Consider the following 21,989-nt stretch of genomic DNA (forward strand, 5'->3'; position numbering starts at 1 on the left):
CTTGAAGGATTTAAGTGTTTGTTCCACAATTCACGTGTAATTAAGTGAAAATATCACATATTTGGAGTCATTAAAAACTAAGTTTGGTTTTCATCCCATTAGCTCTGGGACCTCTGTCAAGCCACATAAAATGTATGTTTCATCATAAATATGTGAATATATTTTTAAAGACTTTATTTATTTGTTTGACAGAGAGAGGGAGCACAAGCGGGGAGGGTTGTGGGAGAGGAGATGCAGACTCCCTGCTGACCAGGAAGCCCGATGTGGGGCTTGATCCCAGGATCCTGGGATCAGGACCTGAGCTGAAGTCAGATGCCTAATGGACTGAGTCACCCAGGCACACCTAAATATGTAAATATTAATGAATAATGCATATTCTCCAGTATTGATGTGGGAATTAAATAAGATAAGGTATTAAAAAGCACTTTGTAAATTGCAAAATGCTATACACATATGAGTACAATTATTGCATAATTAAAGTGCTGTCATGTGATGTGAGTCTGCAACAGCTATTTATAGTGGCTTTTATTTTGTGCTCCTATGTTTCTTTTATTATTTTAGACACATGTCAAGTTGCTATAGTCCGACTTGGCCTGTCTGTTGCTGCAGTTCTCTAACAGCGCACTACTCTCACTATGCTTCATGTTCTATTTCTGGGTGCACTGGAAATTTTCTTTGACTCATTTGGCTCATGTTTGACCTACTTTAGCTCATCACAGAGTAACTACTTGGATATTTCAGTGTGATTCACATTTCCTAATCAGAATAGTTGACTTATAGTGAATACTATTTCAGTAAAAATATGTTGACTCCATTCAAAGAGTTGATCCATGCCAATAATGCCTTTAGATAATTCTAACGAAACTTCTCAAGAATCCTGAGAAGTCCTCTATAGGGTTAGGTGTTTCAGAATTCTGAGGTCTTAACTCATTTAAAATCTTACAATTCTATATGGCCCCTACAGACTTTCAATAATCTTGTCTTTGAGTATAGAAAACATCTTTAGTGTAAAGAACAGTGGAATAGGAGCCAGGATACCTCTGTTCTAATTCTGACTCTAATACTACATGGCCCTGGTCTTTTTTATCTACTAGGAGTGAGGAATACCCCCCCAAATTATTGTTAAGAATGAGCAAAATAATGTGTGTTTCTGCAAGTATAAAAATTCAAAATATTATTTTGCCACCCTATATGTAACAATCTCTCACAAAATATAATGGTACATAGATTAGTATATATATATATTTTAAAATTAGAGCATTATTGGACAATGCTTTACCTGGATAGAAAGATTCAGTGGCAACACAATTATTTGCCTGTCTTGTGTAAAAAGTTTGAATACGTGGCGGTGAACATAAAATTGCAACTGCATCACAGCCTATAGGGTTTTAAACAATGCTGAGAGATGCAGTCTTCCAGAAAACTGGAAGCATTTAAATATTTTGTTCAATGACAGTAGTGATGTAGGAAAAGACATTAGGGTTTGATGCCAACGGCCAAAAAGTAATTCTAGAGACACTGTTGGTACAAGGTGATTTTATTAAAGCACGGGGACAGGACCCAAGGGCAGAAAGAGCTGTACTGGGGTCATGAGGACTGGCCCATTATATACTTTCAAGTTGGAAGGGGGTTAGGGATAGTGTAAGCCTCCCAGGTATTTTGGAAACAAGGTTTCCAGGATCCAGAGGGGGCTAGCTATTGTTGGAAAGGTCTTTTATTACTGTTTAGTAAAAACTCAGTCACCAGACTCTACAGATGTGTATCTGTGGGTTATATGCTTGAAGCATGATTGCCAACATATATTTGGGGGTGTTGGGGGTAGAGATAAAGGAAGTTTCCAAAGGAATTTTTATATGTTAAAGCAGACTTACAGGATCTTGGGGATGGGCAATTCAGATGCCTCTTGCCCTAGCAAAGTATTAACAGGGATGCCACTGAGTTTTTAGAGGAATTTCACTCTGCCTGTTTCAAGGATTTGTCAATGGGTTGTTGATAGTAAGGAAATTTAATAATTTTCTTCTGCCTTTGTTTCTCACATCAGTGAGAAAAGAATAAAAACCTGGGTCCTGTCCCTGTGCTTTGATAAAATCACCTTGTACCAACGATGTCTCTAGAATTACTTTTTGGCCGTTGGCATCAAACTCCAACGTCTTTTCCTACATCACTACTGTCATCAATAAAAACTATGGGCTTCTCTACATACATCTTCATTTTACTATCTGTCAGCCAGTCTAGCTGCTTCGCAATAATTCGGGATGCTGCAGAAATCAAATGGAAGAGCTAGAAAGTGAGGCAAATTAGCAAAGATATGTGTGTGTTTGTGCGTGTGTGTGTAAAGACCAACAGACCAAAGGAAAACTGCCCCCAAGGTTTGCGCAAAAGTGAACTATCAGCCTGAAACTCAGCCATCAGCCTGAAACCCAGTGTATCTCACGGTTCATTAAGTCTCCACCCTGGGTAAATTAATATCTATAGTTCAATCTACCCTAAGAGTTAGTGCTAAGGAGAGTGAAGAATATGCAAAGGGAGGATAGAGTGAAGCGTTGCACTGAGTTGGAAGCCGTAAAAGAAAAGTGGAATGCTTGGACAAGATAGGGTTGGCAGATTTAGCAGTATTTGGGACATAATTATACTAAAAAATGACTCGTTTATTTCAAGTGCAAATTTAAGTGCACATCCTGTATTTTATGTGGCAAATCTAGGAAAACAGAGAAAGACAACATTATTCTTACATTACCGATTGCGTAAAACACTCAAAGAACCTCCCTGGAAGATAAAAGGGGTGGAGCCCAAGCTTCTGACTCTCCGCTAAGTTATTTCCGGTTTGGGGCCCTGAGAAAAAGAGAGGGAGGTGAGAGAAGATTAAGGTTGCTGAGTTGGGTCCGCCAGCGTCCCACAATCCTTTGCCCTCGGTTCCTCTTTCCTCGCTCAAGATGGCGCTGCTCGCGATACAATCTTCACGCTGGGCAGCCGCCGGGGCTGCTTTCGAAAAACGCCGGCATACCGTGTTTCTGATCCGACATCTAGTCTCTGTCCGTGGCGCAGGTTCTCAGTGGAGATCACGGCAGCTCGGCGTTTCGGGAACCGCTCGAATTTCCCAGGTGAGATGCCATCACATGGTAGAGTAGGGTGAAGGACAAAGGGACCTATAGGGAAAAGTTTGCCCTCGTGTCCTTGGGTCAGAGAGAACTCTAAGAGGAAAGGTTGTCAGTGCTAACTCGGAAGTGAAGGAAATTGGGGTTTGTAATTTGAGGAAAGGGTGAAGAAAACCTTTTTGGCATAGCCCACGGGAATGAAACGGAAGGTTTTGGTCAGAGGGCACCTAAGCGCTAGTGACTCTCGCAGCATTTACATTATTTTTTCTTATGAGTTTAAGAGATGTGGTAGACAGGATTCCCAGATTGCTTATCCTTCCAAATGTAAGGAAAACGAGCTGCTTTCCAGAGTTAGTAATGGAATTTGTGACCAGTATGCCCATGGTTCAGATTTTACTCATTTGGTTGAAAGTAGCAGTTAGGGGAACACTGTAAGATGACAGCAAAGCTACGTGTAAACAAGAGGCAAATTGATTTGGCAGCAGTTAACTCTCCGCTGACAGTGGTTCCTGATAGGCCGAAACCGTAACAATCTTTCTCTCCAAAACATTGACCGCCCTAAATTCATATGTAAACACGATTGTCCTTTGGTCTGAGAAGAGTGTTTTGTTCATACAAAACGGTTTCCTTTGGAAACCGTAAAGCTGGTTATCTTTAATGTAGTTTTTGTGATAGTGCCTCTTAATATCTGTGTCTGTTGTTATCCCTCACTCTGCAGTTTCAAATAAATTATTTGTACTTTAGTGTATCATTCATTTACTATATATTGGCAAAAAGTTTAATTCCCATTCAGTGATACTTGTTCATCAGTATCACTGAAGTATTTTCAGTTTTGTATGAGAAGCACCCTCATAAATTTTGATTCTGCGTGAACAGATATTTAATATCTACTGTGTACATAGGGCTACGCTCAATAATGGAGGTACCAAGAGAAACATAAATTAATGCCTACAAGATTGATCAATTTAGTTAGGGAGAGGGAATCTATGCATTATAAGGATAACTAAAAAACAGTGTAGGTTAAATATCAAATGAACAGTATAAACAATAAGAACAATAAACATATAGAGGAAATGGTGGTAATTAAGGACCAGATCACAGAGAGGATCTCATGCTGGTGATAGAAATGGGGAGAATATTTTAAGCAGGGAGACTATCGAATGACACTAGGCATGTGGAGTGCTGGAGAAATTGTATCTATTTTTTCATCCAGTAATTAGTGAACACCTTTACAGCAGTGAACAGAATAAAATACAGGCCAGCTCTTAAAGAGTTTAAAATCTAGTAAGGGAAAAAGGTAAATAAACAGGCAAATATAATTCAGTAGTGCAATGATGGGGAGGGTAGAGAGTACTGGAAGAGTGTATGGGAAAGGCATCAAGTCTAATTTTGAGGTGGGAAAAATGCCTTGAATAACTGATATCTAAACTAAGCCAAGACCTTAAAAATTAAGAGAAATTAGCTAAAGAGGGAATAGTGTGTGCGGAGGCCCACAGGGAAGAGAGAACATGGACTTTTTGTAGAACTACATACAGTTTTAGGTTACTGAGGAGTTTAGGATAAAAGTGGCACCTTAAGCTAGGGGAGCAATCCAGATCATTTTAATAAAGTTTTAAAAACACTTTATAGTTGAAAGTTTGGAACACATGATTTCTTGGGAACCATTCTTGTTCTGTAGTCCTCTAAAAAGTCTGATGAAGTTAAGATAAAATTTGTAGGACTTTGTCAGGCCGGGAGAGTGAGGGGGCTGGAGAAGTTACTGGTATTTTCAGAAGAAGTAATGGAAATAAAAAATTAGCCTTCTCTGTTTTCATGAACACTGTCCCCACAACTTTCTTCCTTATTGTCTTTGTACATTTTACCATTCCTTTTGGTTACCATTTCCAAAGTGAAAAACAAGGGAAAGATGTTACTTTTGTTTTCTACTTCTTAAAGGCATGGAACTCTTGCCATAATTTAAAAAAAAGATTTAATGGAAAGATGAAGGAATGGTTTTAAGGCTTTTAGCAGAACCTGATATAGCCCAAGGCATCTTCATATAGTGATCTGTGATTAAGATTACAAAATAGAGGCTTCTGGTAGTGTAGTCAGTTGAGCATTTGACTTTTTGGTTTTTGCTCAGGTCATGATCACCGGGTCCAGAGACTGAGCCCTGCTTTGGGCTCTGTTTGGCATCTGCTTGGGTTTCTATCTGCCTCTCCCTCTGCCCTTCTCCCCTCAAATAAAGAAATAGATCTTTAAGGAAAGATTACAAAATAAATATTAATATATATTTTTAGGATAGTCGTTAGTAAATAGCATAATATTTTAGAGCTGAAAAGAACCTTAGTGCAGTGTTAATGAAATCATGTTAATAGTTTGGATAAGCACTTTTTAAATATGAAATTCAGTGGAATAAGAAAGAAAATATCAGTGCTTTATACATATTAGGGGAAGTAATGCTTTAGGTAACTTGTTTATATGTGTATATATACACTCCTACATGTATGTGATTACTGGGATGTATTATAAAATGTGTTTTTCATACGGGGATGATACTCTAGAACTAAACTGTGCAGTATGGTAGTCACTAGCTTTGTGTGGTTGTTTAAATTTAAATTAAATTAAAAATGTAATTCCTTGGTTGCATTAGCTGCATTTCAAGGGCTAAAATGGCACATAGGTATGGGACATTTCCATCATTGCAGAAAGTTCTGTTCAAACAGTGTTACTTTAGAGAAGATCGTATCTAGCCTTTGGATTTTACAGATGAGGTAACTAAATCCTAGTATAGATAAATGACAGTCTTTAAGGCCACTCATTCATTTATGGCCTTCTGTGTGTCAGGTTATTTATATGAAGGTAAATAAGATTCTGGCAGACATAAAGCATACAATAAATATTGAATTGTAAAGATATACTTTTTAAAGATTCTATTTATTTGAGAGAGAGAGTGAGGGAGGAGGGTCCCGCTAAGCTGGGAGCCCATCACAGAGACTCCAGGATCATGACCTGAGCTGAAGGCAGATGCTTAATAGACTGAACCACTCATGTGCCCTGTAAAGATACTTCTACTGGAGCACTGTTAATAGAGGGAAATAACCTTAAACATAAAAGTTTTTTTAATTAAAATGGTTAGTATGATAAGACTTAAATTGTAATGATTTATTTTGCAGTTGCCTCTTTACTACATTAGTTAATATTAAAAAGACATGAATTTTGAGTGGTACAATTTTTCATCAATACTTATGTGGTAGAAACTGAGGTATCATACAGTTAGTCCACAGCACTTTTTACCTAAGTTTAAAAAGTTCCTAATTCTTGATCCTGACACTGATTATATATTTTTCTTCTTTTGTTCTTTTAAAACATCTTTTTTGAGATTAATTCACATACTGTATAATTCACCCATTTAAAGTGTGGAATTCAGTAAAGTGTGAAGTGTTCTCTAATTTTTGGTTTTGATTTGTGTTTCCCTGTTGACAAAAGACACTGAACATCTATCCATGTGCTTATTGGCCATTTACATCTCTTTTTGAGGAATGTCTCTTCAGGTCTTTTGCCCATTTTTTAATTGGGTCTTTTTATTATTGAGATGTCCGAGTTCTTTATATATTACAGATTCAGGTTCTTTATCGTACATGTGATTTGCAAATATTTTCTCCCATTCTGTGGGTTATCTTTTGACTTCCTCGATAATGTCCTTTGAAGTGCAAAAGCTTTTCATTTTGATAAAGTCAAATTTATCTATTTTTTTCTTTTGTTGGTCATACTTTTTTGTGTTATAGCTAAGAATCCATTGCCAAATCTGTCATGAAGATTTACTATGTTTTCTTCTAAGAATTTTATAATGTGATCCTAGTGAGATATAGAAACATCACTCTTGTATAGTTCTAGTTGCATTTTCCCACTTTATTTTAATATATATTACACTTATAAATGTTACAGTCCTAACAATACGGATATATAATTTATGACTTTAAAAGAAGCTGAAAGAAGAAAGGAAGGCAAGTAAATATTTATTTTGTTACACTAGCCTTTGTATTTATCATTTCTAGTTCTCTTCATTTCTTCTCTTGTGTTTGATTTACCATCTCGAGTCATTTTTTTTATCCCACTATAGCTGTGCTCCCACCTATCTCCTGTGTGATATTATTGGCAAGTATATTGTATCGCTATATGTCATAGGCTCAACAATTAATTTTATCCATATTATGTTATACAATTGCTTTTTAAATTGGTTCAAAGAAGAAGGTAAAAAAACTGTGCATTTATACATTCTGGTGCTCTTTGTTTTGGAGTGTGTGTGTGTGTGTGTGTGTGTACACGTACATGTGTGCACGCATATTTGGGCTATAGTCTGAGGTCACTTGTTTTCAGCCTAAAGAACTTCCTTTAGTATTTCTTGTAAGGCGTGTGTAAACACATTTTCCCAGTTTTCGTTTATCTGCGAATGTTTTTGTTTTGTCTTCATTTTTGAACAGTATATTTTCTGGATATAGGATTCTTGCTTGACAATTTTTATTCTGAGTGCTTTTAATATTATCCAACTGCCTTCCGGACTACACATTGTTTTTGCTAAGAAATCAGCTGTTAATCTTATTGGGGTCCTCTTGTTGGGAAGGAGTCTTTTTTTTCCTCTTGCTACTTTCAAGATGTTCCCCTTGTTTTGGCTTTTAATGTTTTTACTATAATGTGTCTGTGGATCTCTTTGTATGTTTCTTCCTTGGAGTTTGTTGCACTTTCTGGATGTGTAAATTGCATTTTAATATGTAAGTTCTTTTTAATAAGCTTTGGAAATTTTCAGCCATTATTTCATCAAGTAGTTTTTCTTTCCCTTTATCGTTCTCCTTTTCTTCTGAAACAGTCATTATCCATAAGTTCGTTTGCTTAATAATGGCCCTCATTTCTCTGAAGCTGTGTTCATTTTTCCTCAGTCTTTTTTTATCTTTGTTCTTCATATTGGTTAATCCTTATTGTTCTGTCTTCAAGTTTACTAATTACTTCTTCTGCCAGTTCACATCTGCTGTCAGTCCCCTCTAGTGAATAGTTCATTTTAGTTACTATAACTTTCAACTCTAGAATTTCCATTTAGTTTCATTAAAATAACTCCTATTTGTTTATTGATATTCTCTATGTAATGTTATTGTCATTACACCTTCTTTTATTTAACATGGTTTCCTTGAGTCTTTGGACATATTTATTATGATTACTTTGAAGGCTTTTTCTTTGCAGTCTGACATTTGGTCAAAACCACAGGCAGTTTCTTTTGCCTGCTTTTTCCCAGGGTATAGGTTATACTTCCTTGTTTCTTTGCATGTCTTGCAATTTTTTTGGAAACTGGACATTTTAGATAATGTAGTAACTCGGGGTACCGGTCCCCTCCTTCCCAGAGCTTGTTATTGTTATTTACTTGATTTTCTATTTTGTTAAGGACTGGCTGGACTATTTTAGTGATTTCTTTCTTCACTCTCCTCCTTGCTGCCTACTTTGCCTCTAATGTAGCTCCTTAAGGGGTGTAACCTTGAGTATGTCCATAGTTACCTTGGGATGACAGTGGTTTTGCTGGGGATTTCTGTCTCTTTCCCAGTTATGTTCCATTAGTTGCTGGCAGATTGTACTGCTGTTTTCAAAAGTGCCCTGGGGCAAAAATTGTTCCACAAACTAAATCAATCAAATTGGTGTTGCTTTGAAGTGATAGTTCCTGAGGACAACGTTTGAGACTTTATCTGATCCCAGGCAGGCTCCTCCAAGCTACCTGCCTTCTTGGTTTTCTGGTTCTCGGGCAAACCAGCTGACCCTCAGTTTAGCTTCTGTGGCTGATGATTCCATCAGTTTTTTCCCACTTGGCCTTTCACAAGAAACCTCCACTGTTTTTGAGAGCAAACTGAGGCATGAACTTCTCCACATTAAGTCAATTACTGTGGGAAGAGATGAGGAGCTATATGTTTTAGGGTCTCTCCTGCCAGGCAGAAATCTGCCAGCCACGGGTCTGGAGCTGGGGGTGGGGACATTGGTGGCCTCTCTCTGAGTGATACCCCCACCTTAGGAGTTGAGTGCTAGTGGGGAGTAAGAGGAGTTCTTTTTGGCATGCTTCTTTTGATATGGAACCAGCCTCTTAGAAGTCAGGGTTAGGGCAATTGGGCCTTCAACAATCAAGTATTTTCAGTGGCACCACACTCAAGGTCAAGCTTTGTCTCTTCTGTGGGGATATGTGGAAGAAGGGAGCCCCTCCTTCTTGACCACATTAGCCCAGAAGCTAGTTTCAGCAGTAGGTCACTGGGGGAAAGATGAGAGAAATGCTGATGTTCTGTCTTTCCCAGGAAGATAGTCTTCTCACTTGGAGCTCATGTTATTTCATTTTGCTGTATGCCCCAGGACCATTTCTAGGGGTGTTAAATGGTGGTCCTTTTGTAACTTGCCATTTTTGCTGAGAAATGGGTCTAAGGAGATGTTGTATGCTAGAAGTGAAACTCTCTTCATTTGATTTTGACTGGCTTGTGTTCTTTGGTTTATACTCCATGCAGCAGAATGGTCTGTCCTTTCTGTTTGGTTTTTAGAAGATATTCCCATTGAGGACTATCTGGCATACCTTTTACTTTAGTGTAGTTACCTAGTGTATTCTATTTAGTAGTTTTTGGATAGGTACTGTTTTGTTTTCATTTGTTGGTTCACATTTCATTTGTTTTTATCATAGACAAAGGATGAGAGCTTTAATATTTCCTGGTAGTAAATTTCCCCTTCCTGCAGTCCCACTGCTGACTGGCTGCTGCTAAGAGACTTTACTTCTGGCCTTCCTATTAATTGAAGTAGATTATAACAACAGTAGTGAAACAATCCTCCTACTTTGCTTTTTAGAGATCCTGGTTTTAAGATACAGGTTTTATATTATAAGATGCATATCAAGAAATGACAGTCATTACTGAGAAGACATAAAATGTAACAAGAAAATCAAGAACAGAACTTAAGAGAAGAAAATTAAGGGTACTTTTAAGGGGATTTTGCGTGGAACTTAAAAGAGGGCGAGAGGTGATTCAATGACATTTAAAGTACCTGAAGGGCATTTTTTTTTAAATTAAAGGTTTTCCTTCTAGTAGTTCAGTGATACCTGAACTTACCTGGAATATTAGTTTATAAAAAGAGACATAGACTTCAGTTGTAAGAAGAGGGATTTAATGTGCATATAAAAAAGAATTTCTTAGATTAATAATCTTTTTATTGGAAGAGCAAGGAAGACTTTAACCTAAGGGGCAGAATGAATAACCATTAATTATAATTTAGATATCTTCTTGAAGATAGAACTGACTTAAATTTATATCATTCAGGATCAAAACTGACTTTAATAGGGGTGATTTGGCAGAAAGAACATTGGTAAACAGAAGAGTTGGATTCTAGTCTTAACTTTGGTGTTAGGAGAACTAGAACAAATCATTAAACAATAATTTGCAGTCATTAGAAGAATATAAGTTATTAAGAAACAATGGCCTAGTTTTGAGAAAAGAAAGACCTACCAAACCAGTTCAGTTTTTCATATGAGAGAGTGATAAGGTACTTAGAAGCATAGTCTGTCTTGATTTCAGTAAGGCTTTCAGTTATTTTCCTCTATATCATTCTCACCCAATAAGCCAGGAAGGAATGATGTTGTATACTGTTAAGAGGTCTTGAGGTAGTAGTATAGTAGTAAGTAAATCTTACTGGAGAAAATACAGATAATTTGAAGGATTTTGATTTATAAGTATTAAAGAGGATGAACAACTGGTATACGAAGGATATAGCATGATATAGTGGAATGAACATTGTCATCAGGACACCTGCCTACCTGAGCTCTATTTCTACTCTTGATTATCTTGGACAGATCACTTGTTCCTTTGGACTTGGTTTCTCTAAAATAAGATTCAGCTACTTGATCTCTAAAGTTTCTCAATTCTTTAGTTTCCTGACTCTAATCTTCTGGGAGTAATCCTTTGTATAAGTAGAATCTCTATGTTATGAGCCTAGTTTATTACTATTAATAGTTTTTCAGGAGCAACATAGGCTACATTTAAATTCATGTATGTTTTTAATGGAGCAGATTTATGTGGTTCTGCCTCTTATAGTACTTGTTGATCTAAGAACAGGAGTAGAAAAAATGAGATTGGTGATGAGTTCAGTATTTGCTAGTGTTGGGGAGATAGAATTAGAGGGGAAGAGTGAGCTAGGTTCTAAAATTATCTGTGAAGATAGAAACAGGTTCTAAGGAGGTCGTGGAGAGTGACAGCAGTGCTGTAAAAGTTGTAAATAAAGATGAAGCATACCTGGACTGTAAATGATAAAGAATGGAAGTATAAAGGTCTTAGTCTGAAGTGGCACTGGGAATTGAGAAGAGGAATTCAGAGAGGGGGGGGTGCCTGGGTGGCTCAGTGGGTTGAGCCTCTGCCTTCGGCTTAGGTCATTATCTCAGGGTCCTGAGATTGAGCCCTGCATTGGGCTCTCTGCTCAGTGGAAAGCCCGCTTCCCCCTCTCTCTATACTTGCCTTTCTGCCTACTTGTGATCTCTGTCAAATAAATAAATAAAATCTTTTGAAAAAAAGAGAAGAGTAATTCAGAGGATCCCTTATTTGAAAATAGTCAAATAACTAACATTCTTTAAGTCATTGACATAGTTATTTGAATTGGCTATTAAGACTAAAAGGAGGGGGAAGAAAAGTGAAGATTATTTCTAAATTTTCTTTTAGAATACTAGGCCCTTCAAGAATCTGGTAAAAGCCATGAACCTTCTCCCTAGGAAAATGGGCATACACACATACTTCATTCTGCTTGGCGATCCGAGAATCCCTGATAAATATAGTATTTCAGGCTGGGGTTCTCTAATGGAGTTCCTGAGTGTCCAGTGGTGGAGTAAAGGGCACTTGTCATTGAGCAGTGGGGGGTAGAAGTGGAAGGGAAACTTATTTTGCTTGTATTAAAATTTTGATTAAATGGAAAATATAGTAATACACTGATACTCAGTGTTTATCTGAAAGTTTCCGGTTTTTCAAATAGGAGTATGTTCCTTCCCATGTTATAAAGTAGAGTTTAAAATAGAAGCTAAATTGCCTGTTCTGTATATGAACCTTATAGTTTTCCCTCTTTATTTTATTTATAAATTTCCCTTTTTAATTGTACAAAACTGCATCTAATAAAAGCATGAGGAAAAATAACCCACAACTTGCCTCTTAAGTAATTTTCCATTTCCCCCTTGAGTTGTAGTTGTTATATGGTTGTAATTTTTACAATGCTGAGATAATTTTAAATTGTTTCTTTTTATTTATAAGCATTATTTTTCTGTGCTCAGTGTTTATGAAAATTAGGTCTTTTAATTATTTAATATTTTAGTAGGTATATTTAGCTGGGTGCAAAAGGAGACATTTTTGTTCTTTTGGTTTTCTTCCATTTCCAGAATTTGTCTACCTAAAGTCCTCATTTATGCTCTCAAGACACCCTTGTAGATTTTAGTACTAGTGAGTAAATATACTTTTCAAGTCTGTTATATTATTATGTCATTTTATCTTCACAGTAACTCTGTGAGGTGGGTGTACATTTCATTGCAGTAACTGCGACCTGTCCTGTCCTTTTCATTCTCTCAACTTCTGTTATAGTTTTAGGCCCTTGTAACTTTATGCATGACTTCCTCATTGCTTACAGTTATTTATTACCCTTCCAATCCATCCCATACAACACCTCAAGATTGTTTTTCCTAAAGAACAACTCTAGTTAAGTGTCACTTCTTTACTTATGGACTCCAGTGTTCTCTGTACCTTAGCCTAGTCTTAAAAGCCCCTAAGGATCCCCCACATAACTAGCTTGCTAGACACATTGTTAAATATTTTCCTATAAATACCCTGCTATTCCAGTTACTCTGGATTGCTCCCTGTTCCTTGGACCTTGTGTTTTTCTGTTTTCCTTCATTTATGCCATACTCTCTGTTTGAAATGCCCTCTCTCTAATAACTCCTCCCAGTTTTTCAGAACTTAGCTCAAGGGCCAGTTTATTCTATAGAACCATTTGTTCTTTTTTTAAAGATTTTTAAAATTTATTTGGGGGAGGGAGGGGGAGAAAGAATCTTAAGTAGACTCCACACTGAGTGCAGAGTCTGACTCGGGGCTCGATCTCATGACCCTGATAGGACGACCTGAGCCATAACCAAGAGTCAGACACTAAACCGACTTGGCCACCCAGCTGCCCCAAGAACCATTCTTTATAAGCTTGAGAGACACTGATTTCTTCCTCTTTTGAACTTCTGTAACATCTTCTACAAGTAGTTATCATATGTGTCCTGTTAAAGAGGTAAGATTTTAGATGCTTAAAAGGCAGATACATTCCAGTCATCTCTTTTATCTTCTACAGAGCCAGGAATGGTCTTTTTCATGTAGTAGGCAATCAGAAAATATTTGTGAAATGAATGATTAAACCCTATAACCAAAATAACAACTAAATTTAACATAAAAATAAATAATATTTGTTTTGGTGCTACACATTTGGAATCAAAGCCTCACTTTCTACATAAAATGTTTATTTCAGCAAAATCATAATCAGACTATGGAGTTACTAAATTTGAGGATAATCTCTTTTTGAGGGAGAGAGAGAGAATGCACTAAAGTCATGCGTAGAAGAAGATAGAGAGAAAGAATCCCAAGCAGGCTTTGCTCAGTGCAAAGCCCTATGCAGGACTCGATCTCATGACTCTGAGATCATGACCTAAGTCGAAATCAAGAGTTGGACGCTTAACCAACTGAGCAACCCAGACACCCTTGAGGATAACCTCTTAAGTTCGTCCATTGCATTTCTGTCATTAGGTGGTACTGTGGCAGGGTAGCACTGAATATCAGTTTTTAGTTTGATAACCAAAGCACACATGCTTTTTTATTGCAAAATTTTGGGTTACTTTATTAGTAGGCATCTTTTGCTAAGAAAAAAATAACTTAAGGGACACCTGAGGTGCTCAGTCAGTTGAACATCCAACTCCCTGTTTCAGCTCAGGTCGTGATCTCAGGGTTGTGAGATTGAGCCCTGTGTCACCCTCCACACTTAGCACAGAATCTGCTTGAGGTTCTGTCTCTCCCTCTCCCTTTGCCCCCCCTTCACACGTGCTCTCTCTTTCTCTCTCTAAAATGAATAAGTAAGTCTTTAAAAAGAGTGACTTACAAGGTGAAGTTCTTTAAAGAATAAGGTAGGGTGCCTGGGTGGCTCAGTGGGTTAAAGCCTCTGCCTTTAGCTCAGATCATGATCCCAGGGTCCTGGGATCGAGTCCCGTGTCAGGCTCCTTACGCAGCAGGGAACCTGCTTCTCCCTTTCCCTCTGCCTGCTACTCCGCCTGCTCATGCTTGCTCGCTCTCTGTCAAATAAGTAAATAAAATTTTTTTAAAAAAGAATTAGATAAAAAATTTTACTCTTTCTAGAAATTTTAATTTTTTTAAAAGATTTTATTTATTTGACAGACAGAGATCACAAGTAGGCAGAGAAGCAGGCAGAGAGAGAGGGGGAAACAGGTTCCCTGCCATGCAGAGAGCCCAGTGTGATCCGAGGACCCTGGGATAATGACCTGAGTTGAAGGCAGAGCCTTTAACCCACTGAGCCACCCAGGCGCCCCACTCTTTCTAGAAATTTTAACTGCAGGTTATATTTTGGCTCATTTGGTAGTTTTCCAATTAAATTTTCTTTTCCACATCCAGAAGGCAAAGAGATGTTAGAGTGGAGAAACTGTATCCTATGGGGTATTTTCTTAGATATTGACATTTTAGGAAAGTAGGTTTTTAAACTGCTATCATGCTTTTCAAAGCATAATAAGAAAGTGAAGTTAAGGTTTCTGTTTTGGTTTATTTATCAAATTATTTTTATTGATCTTGAGTAACTTGTATTATGACATCATTGTAGTATAGTCATGTTTTTCAGTGTGTGAATATTTGCCACGTATGAACTTCATCTACTCTTAACTATGTTGATTTAACAGCTCTGTGTGTGTACATGAATGTTAGTTTTCTAGGGCTTCCATAACGAAGTACCACAGCATGGGTGACTTAAACAGCAAATTTTCTCACAGTTCTGGAGGTTAGAATTCTGAGATCAGGGTGTTGGTAGGGTTGATTTCTTCTGTGATCTCTCTCTTTGACTTGCAGATGATTGGCTTCTCTGCTTTGACACAGTCTTTCCTCTGTGCTTGTCTGTGTTTTAATTTCTACTAAATATACCAGGGAGATTAGGGCCTACTCCAATGACCTCATTTAACATTAATTACCTCTTTAAAGGCCTGATCATCAAATAGAGTCACATTTGAGGTTTTTTGGAGTTAGGATTTAAACAAGAAATTTTGGGAGAGAAAAAGTTCAGTCCATAACTGTGTGTGTGTGTGTGTGTGTGTGTGTGTGTGTGTGTGTGCGTATGTGTCCATCCACATGCTCACAAATACATAGAAAAGTGGAAGGATAAACTTAAACAAAGCTCTGAAGAGCGGATGGGTAGGGAAGCTAAAAGACAGTAAAAAGGACCTTTCACTTGATATTATAGATACTTTAGCATTGTTTGTTATGCTTGTATTTATTTACTCATTTATTACAGAGTGCAAGAGAGAGAGTGCACACACATGCACATGACCCGATGGAGAGGGTTAAAGGGAGAGGGAGCCCTGATACAGGGCTTGAGCTCATGGCCCTGAGATAATGACCTGAGCTGAAATCAAGTTGGATACTTAACCAACTGAGCCACCCAGACATCCCGATGTGCTTTTTGTTAAAATGAAAAAATCTTACATGTAAACTTTTCAACTGATGATCTGACCTTCTTGTTTGTTTTATTTTTTTCTTTCAAGTTTTTATTTAAATTCAAATTACTTAATATATAATGTAATATTAGTTTCAGGAGGAGAAGCCAGTGATTCATTGCGTACATAAAACACCTGGAGCTCATCCATCACAAGTGCCTTTCTTAATGCCCTTTGACCTGATCCCCCCCACTACCTCCCCTCCAGCAACCCCCAGTTTGTTCTATGTAGTTAAGAGTCTCTTTTTTTTTTAAAGAGAATATCAAAATATTTTTTATTATGTTCAGTTTGCCAACATATAGTACCTCATTAGTTTTTTTTATTTTTTTATTTTTATTTTTTTTCCCAATTTATTTATTTTCAGAAAAAACATTATTCATTATTTTTTCACCACACCCAGTGCTCCATGCAAGCCGTGCCCTCTATAATACCCACCACCTGGTACCCCTACATCCCACCCCCCCACCACTAGAGTCTCTTATAGTTTCCCTCCTTCTCTGTTTTTATCTTATTTTCCCTTTCTTTCCCCTATGTTCTTCTGTTTTGTTTCTTAAATTCCACATGAGTGAAATCATACAGTATTTGTCTTTCTCTCAGTGACTTATTTCGCTTAGCATAATACACTCTAGTTCCATTCTTTGTCATTGCAAATGGCAAGATTTCATTGTTTTTGATAGCTCAGTAATATTCCATTGTGTGTATATACCACATCTTCTTTATCCATTCATAAGCTGATGAGCATTTGGACTCTTTCCATACTTTGGCTATTGTTGATAGGCCTCCTATAAGCATTGGGGAGCATGTGCCCCTTCAAGTCAGTATTTTTATAGCCTTTGGATAAATACCCAGTAGTACAATTGCTGGATCATAGGGTATTTCTCTTTTTAACTTTTTGAGGAACCACTGTACTGTTTTCCAGAATGGCTTCATCAGTTTGCATTCCCACCAACAGTGTAAGAGGGTTCCCTTTTCTTTGCATCCTCACAAAATCTGTCATTTCCTAGGTTGTTGACTTTAGCCACTCTGACTGGTGCGAGGTGGTACCTCATTGTGGTTTTTGATTTATATTTCCCTGATGATGAGTGATGTTGAGCATTTTTTTGTGTGTCTGTTTTGGAGAAATGTCTATTCATGTCTTCTGCCCATTTCTTGACTGGATTATTTGTTTTTTTGGGGGTGTTGAGTTATAATAAGTTCTTTATAGATTTTGCATTTTAGCCCTTTATCTAATATGTCATTTGCAAATACCTTTGCCCATTCTGTCAGTTGTTTTTTAGTTTTGTTGATTGTTTCCTTTACTGTGCAGAAGCTTTTCATTGTCATGTAGTCCCAATAGTTCATTTTTGCTTTTGTGTCCCTTGCATTTGGAGGCATTTCTAGTAAGTAAGAAGTTGCTACCACCAAGATCAAAGAGGTTGCTGCCTATGTTCTTCTCTAGGATTTTAATGGATTCCTGTCTCACATTTAGGTCTTTCATCCATTCGAGTCTATTTCTGTGTATGGTGTAAGAAAGTGATACAGGTTCATTCTTCTGCATGTTGCTGTCCAATTTTCCCAGTATGATTTGTTGAAGAGACCATCTTTTTTCCATTGGATATTCTTTCCTGCTTTGTTGAAGATGAGTTGATCATATAGTAGTGGGTCCATTTCTGGGTTCTCTGTTCTGTTCCAGTCACTGGTGTGTCTATTTTTGTGAAAATATCATACTGTCTTGATGATTACAGCTTTGTAATGCAAGCTTGAAGATTAGAATTGTGATACCTCCAGCTTTGGTTTTCTTTTTCAACATTACTTTGTCTATTTAGGTCTTTCCTGGTTCCATACAAATTTTAGAATTGTTTGTTCTAGCTCTGTGAAAAATACTGGTGTAATTTGATCAGGATTGCATTTTATTTGTAGATTGCTTTGGATAGTATAGACATTTTAAGAATATTTGTTATTCCAGTCCATGCACATGGAATATTTTTCTGTTTTTTTGTGACTTCCTCTATTTCTTTTGTAAGTGGTCTGTAGTTTTCAGTTTTCTTACCTCTTTGGTAAGGTTTATTCCTAAATAGCTTACAGTTTTTGGTGCAGTTGTAAATGGGATGGATTACTTGATTCCTCTTTCTACTGCTTCATTATTGGTGTAGAGAAATGCAACAGATTTCTGTATGTTTATTTTATATCCTGTGACTTTGCTGAATTCAAGTATCAGCACCAGCAGTTTTTTTTGTTTTTGTTTTAATTTTTTTTATTTTGGTGGCATCTCTCAGGTTTTCTGCACAGCGTATAGAGTCATCTGTTAAGAGTGAAAAAAAAAGAGTAAAAGTTTGGGGGCAGCTGAGTGGCTCAGTTGTTAGGCGTCTGCCTTCAGCTTGGATGGTGATCCCAGGGTCCAGGGATCAAGTCCCACACTGGGCTTCCTGCTCAGCAGGGAGCCTGGTTCTCCCTCTCCCACTCCTCCCTGCTTGTGTTACCTCTCTGGCTGTCTCTCTGTGGCAAATAATAAAGAAAATAACAAAAAAAGTGAAAGTTTGACTTCTTCTTTGCAGATTTGGATGCCTTTTATTTCTTTATTCTTTTATTTTTTTTATTAAAGCATATCTTTTTTTATTTAATTTTTTTTATTTTTTATAAACACATATTTTTATCCACAGGGGTACAGGTCTGTGAATCGCCAGGTTTACACACTTCACAGCACTCACCAAAGCACATACCCTCCCCAATGTCCATAACCCCACCCTTCTTTTCCCAACTCCCGTCCCCGCAGCAACCCTCAGTTTGTTCTGTGAGAATAAGAGTCATTTATGGGGCGTCTGGGTGGCTCAGTAGGTTAAAGCCTCTGTCTTCGGCTCAGGTCATGATCCCGGGATCCTGGGATCGAGCCCCGTATCGGGCTCTCTGCTCGGCAGGGAGCCTGCTTCCTCCTCTCTCTCTCTGCCTCCCTCTCTGCCTGCTTGTGATCTCTGTCTGTCAAATAAATGAATAAAATTTAAAAAAAAAAAAAGAGTCACTTATGGTTTGTCTCACTCCCAATCCCATCTTGTTTCATTTATTCTTCTCCTACCCACTTAAGCCCCCATCACCACTTCCTCATATCAGGGAGATCATATGATAGTTGTCTTTCTCCGCTTGACTTATTTCGCTGAGCATGATACGCTCTAGTTCCATCCATGTTGTTGCAAATGGCAAGATTTCGTTTCTTTTGATGGCTGCATAGTATTCCATTGTGTATATATACCACATCTTCTTGATCCATTCATCTGTTGATGGACATCTAGGTTCTTTCCATAGTTTGGCTATTGTGGACATTGCTGCTATAAACATTCGGGTGCACGTGCCCCTTTGGATCACTACGTTTGTATCTTTAGGGTAAATACCCAGTAGTGCAATTGCTGGGTCATAGGTCAGTACTATTTTCAACATTTTGAGGAACCTCCATGCTGTTTTCCAGAGTGGTTGCACCAGCTTGCATTCCCACCAACAGTGTAGGAGGGTTCCCCTTTCTCCGCATCCTCGCCAGCATCTGTCATTTCCTGACTTGTTGATTTTAGCCATTCTGACTGGTGATATCTCATTGTGGTTTTGATTTGTATTTCCCTGATGCCGAGTGATATGGAGCACTTTTTCATGTGTCTGTTGGCCATCTGGATGTCTTCTTTGCAGAAATGTCTGTTCATGTCCTCTGCCCATTTCTTAATTGGATTATTTGTTCTTTGGGTGTTGGGTTTGTTAAGTTCTTTATAGATTTTGGACACTAGTCCTTTATCTGATATGTCGTTTGCAAATATCTTCTCCCATTCTGTCAGTTTTCTTTTGATTTTGTTAACTGTTTCCTTTGCTGTGCAAAAGCTTTTGATCTTGATGAAATCCCAATAGTTCATTTTTGCCCTTGCTTCCCTTGCCTTTGGCGATGTTCTAGGAAGAAGTTGCTGTGGCTGAGGTCGAAGAGGTTGCTGCCTGTGTTCTCCTCAAGGATTTTGATGGATTCCTTTCTCACATTGAGCTCCTTCATCCATTTTGAGTCTATTTTCGTGTGTGGTGTAAGGAAATGGTCCAATTTCATTTTTCTGCATGTGGCTGTCCAATTTTCCCAACACCATTTATTGAAGAGGCTGTCTTTTTTCCATTGGACATTCTTTCCTGCTTTGTCAAAGATTAGTTGACCATAGAGTTGAGGGTCTATTTCTGGGCTCTCTATTCTGTTCCATTGATCTATGTGTCTGTTTTTGTGCCAGTACCATGCTGTTTTGATGACAGCTTTGTAATAGAGCTTGAAGTCCGGAATTGTGATGCCACCAACTTTGGCTTTCTTTTTCAATATTCCTTTGGCTATTCGAGGTCTTTTCTGGTTCCATATAAATTTGAGGATTATTTGTTCCATTTCTTTGAAAAAGATGGATGGTACTTTGATAGGAATTGCATTAAATGTGTAGATTGTTTTAGGTAGCATAGACATTTTCACAATATTTATTCTTCCAATCCAGGAGCATGGAACATTTTTCCATTTCTTTGTGTCTTCCTCAATTTCTTTCATGAGTACTTTATAGTTTTCTGAGTATAGATTCTTAGCCTCTTTGGTTAGGTTTATTCCTAGGTATCTTACGGTTTGGGGTGCAATTGTAAATGGGATTGACTCCTTAATTTCTCTTTCTTCTGTCTTGTTGTTGGTGTAGAGAAATGCAACTGATTTCTGTGCATTGATTTTATATCCTGACACTCTACTGAATTCCTGTACAAGTTCTAGCAGTTTTGGAGTGGAGTCTTTTGGGTTTTCCACATAGAGTATCATAATCATCTGCGAAGAGTGATAGTTTGACTTCTTCTTTGCCGATTTGGATGCCTTTAATTTCCGTTTGTTGTCTTATTGCTGAGGCTAGGACTTCTAGTACTATGTTGAATATCAGTGGTGATAATGGACATCCCTGCCATGTTCCTGACCTTAGTGGAAAAGCTTTCAGTATTTCTCCATTGAGAATGATATTTGCGGTGGATTTTTCGTAGATGGCTTTGATGATATTGAGGTATGTGCCCTCTATCCCTACACTTTGAAGAGTTTTGATCAGGAAGGGATGCTGTACTTTGTCAAATGCTTTTTCAGCATCTATTGAGAGTATCATATGGTTCTTGTTTGTTCTTTTATTGATGTGTTGTATCACATTGACTGATTTGCGGATGTTGAACCAACCTTGCAGCCCTGGGATAAATCCCACTTGGTCGTGGTGAATAATCCTTTTAATGTACTGTTGAATCCTATTGGCTAGTATTTTGGTGAGAATTTTCGCATCTGTGTTCATCAAGGATATTGGTCTATAGCTCTCTTTTTTGATGGGATCCTTGTCTGGTTTTGGGATCAAGGTGATGCTGGCCTCATAAAATGAATTTGGAAGTTGTCCTTCCATTTCTATTTTTTGGAAGAGTTTCAGGAGAATAGGAATTAGTTCTTCTTTAAATGTTTGGTAGAATTCCCCCGGGAAGCCGTCTGGCCCTGGGCTTTGTTTGTTTGGAGATTTTTAATGACTGTTTCAATCTCCTTACTGGTTATGGGTCTGTTCAGGCTTTCTATTTCTTCCTGGTTCAATTTTGGTAGTTTATATGCTTCTAGGAATGCATCCATTTCTTCCAGATTGTCAAATTTGTTGGCGTAGAGTTGCTCATGGTATGTTCTTATAATAGTTTGTATTTCTTTGGTGTTCGTTGTGATCTCTCCTCTTTCATTCATGATTTTATTTATTTGGGTCCTTTCTCTTTTCTTTTTGATAAGTCTGGCCAGGGGTTTATCAATTTTATTAATTCTTTCAAAGAACCAGCTCCTAGTTTCGTTGATTTGTTCTATTGTTTTTTTGGTTTCTATTTCATTGATTTCTGCTCTGATCTTGATGATTTCTCTTCTCCTGCTGGGCTTAGGGTTTCTTTCTTGTTCTTTCTCCAGCTCCGTTAGGCGTAGGGTTAGGTTGTGTACCTGAGACCTTTCTTGTTTCTTGAGAAAGGCTTGTACCGCTATATATTTTCCTCTCAGGACTGCCTTTGTTGTGTCCCACAGATTTTGAACCGTTGTATTTTCATTATCATTTGTTTCCATGATTTTTTTCAATTCTTCTTTAATTTCCCGGTTGACCCATTCATTCTTTAGAAGGATGTTGTTTAGTCTCCATGTA

At 37.7% G+C, this 21,989-nt stretch overlaps 1 protein-coding gene across 2 annotated transcripts in view; it reads left to right on the forward strand.

Annotated features, from left to right (window-relative positions):
- The first annotated feature begins 2,880 nt into the window (after positions 1-2,880).
- Positions 2,881-21,989, forward strand: part of ABCB7 (ATP binding cassette subfamily B member 7) — a 165,464-nt gene continuing 146,355 nt past the window's right edge. For both annotated transcript variants that reach the window (XM_044235921.1, XM_044235922.1), the window contains exon 1: positions 2,881-3,101. In XM_044235921.1, the coding sequence (XP_044091856.1) occupies positions 2,934-3,101 (168 nt within the window). In that variant the 5' untranslated portion in view covers positions 2,881-2,933. The remainder of the gene's footprint in view (positions 3,102-21,989) is intronic.

This window comes from Neovison vison, chromosome X (assembly GCF_020171115.1).
Source record: "Neovison vison isolate M4711 chromosome X, ASM_NN_V1, whole genome shotgun sequence".
NCBI classification, from domain to species: Eukaryota; Metazoa; Chordata; class Mammalia; order Carnivora; family Mustelidae; genus Neogale; species Neogale vison.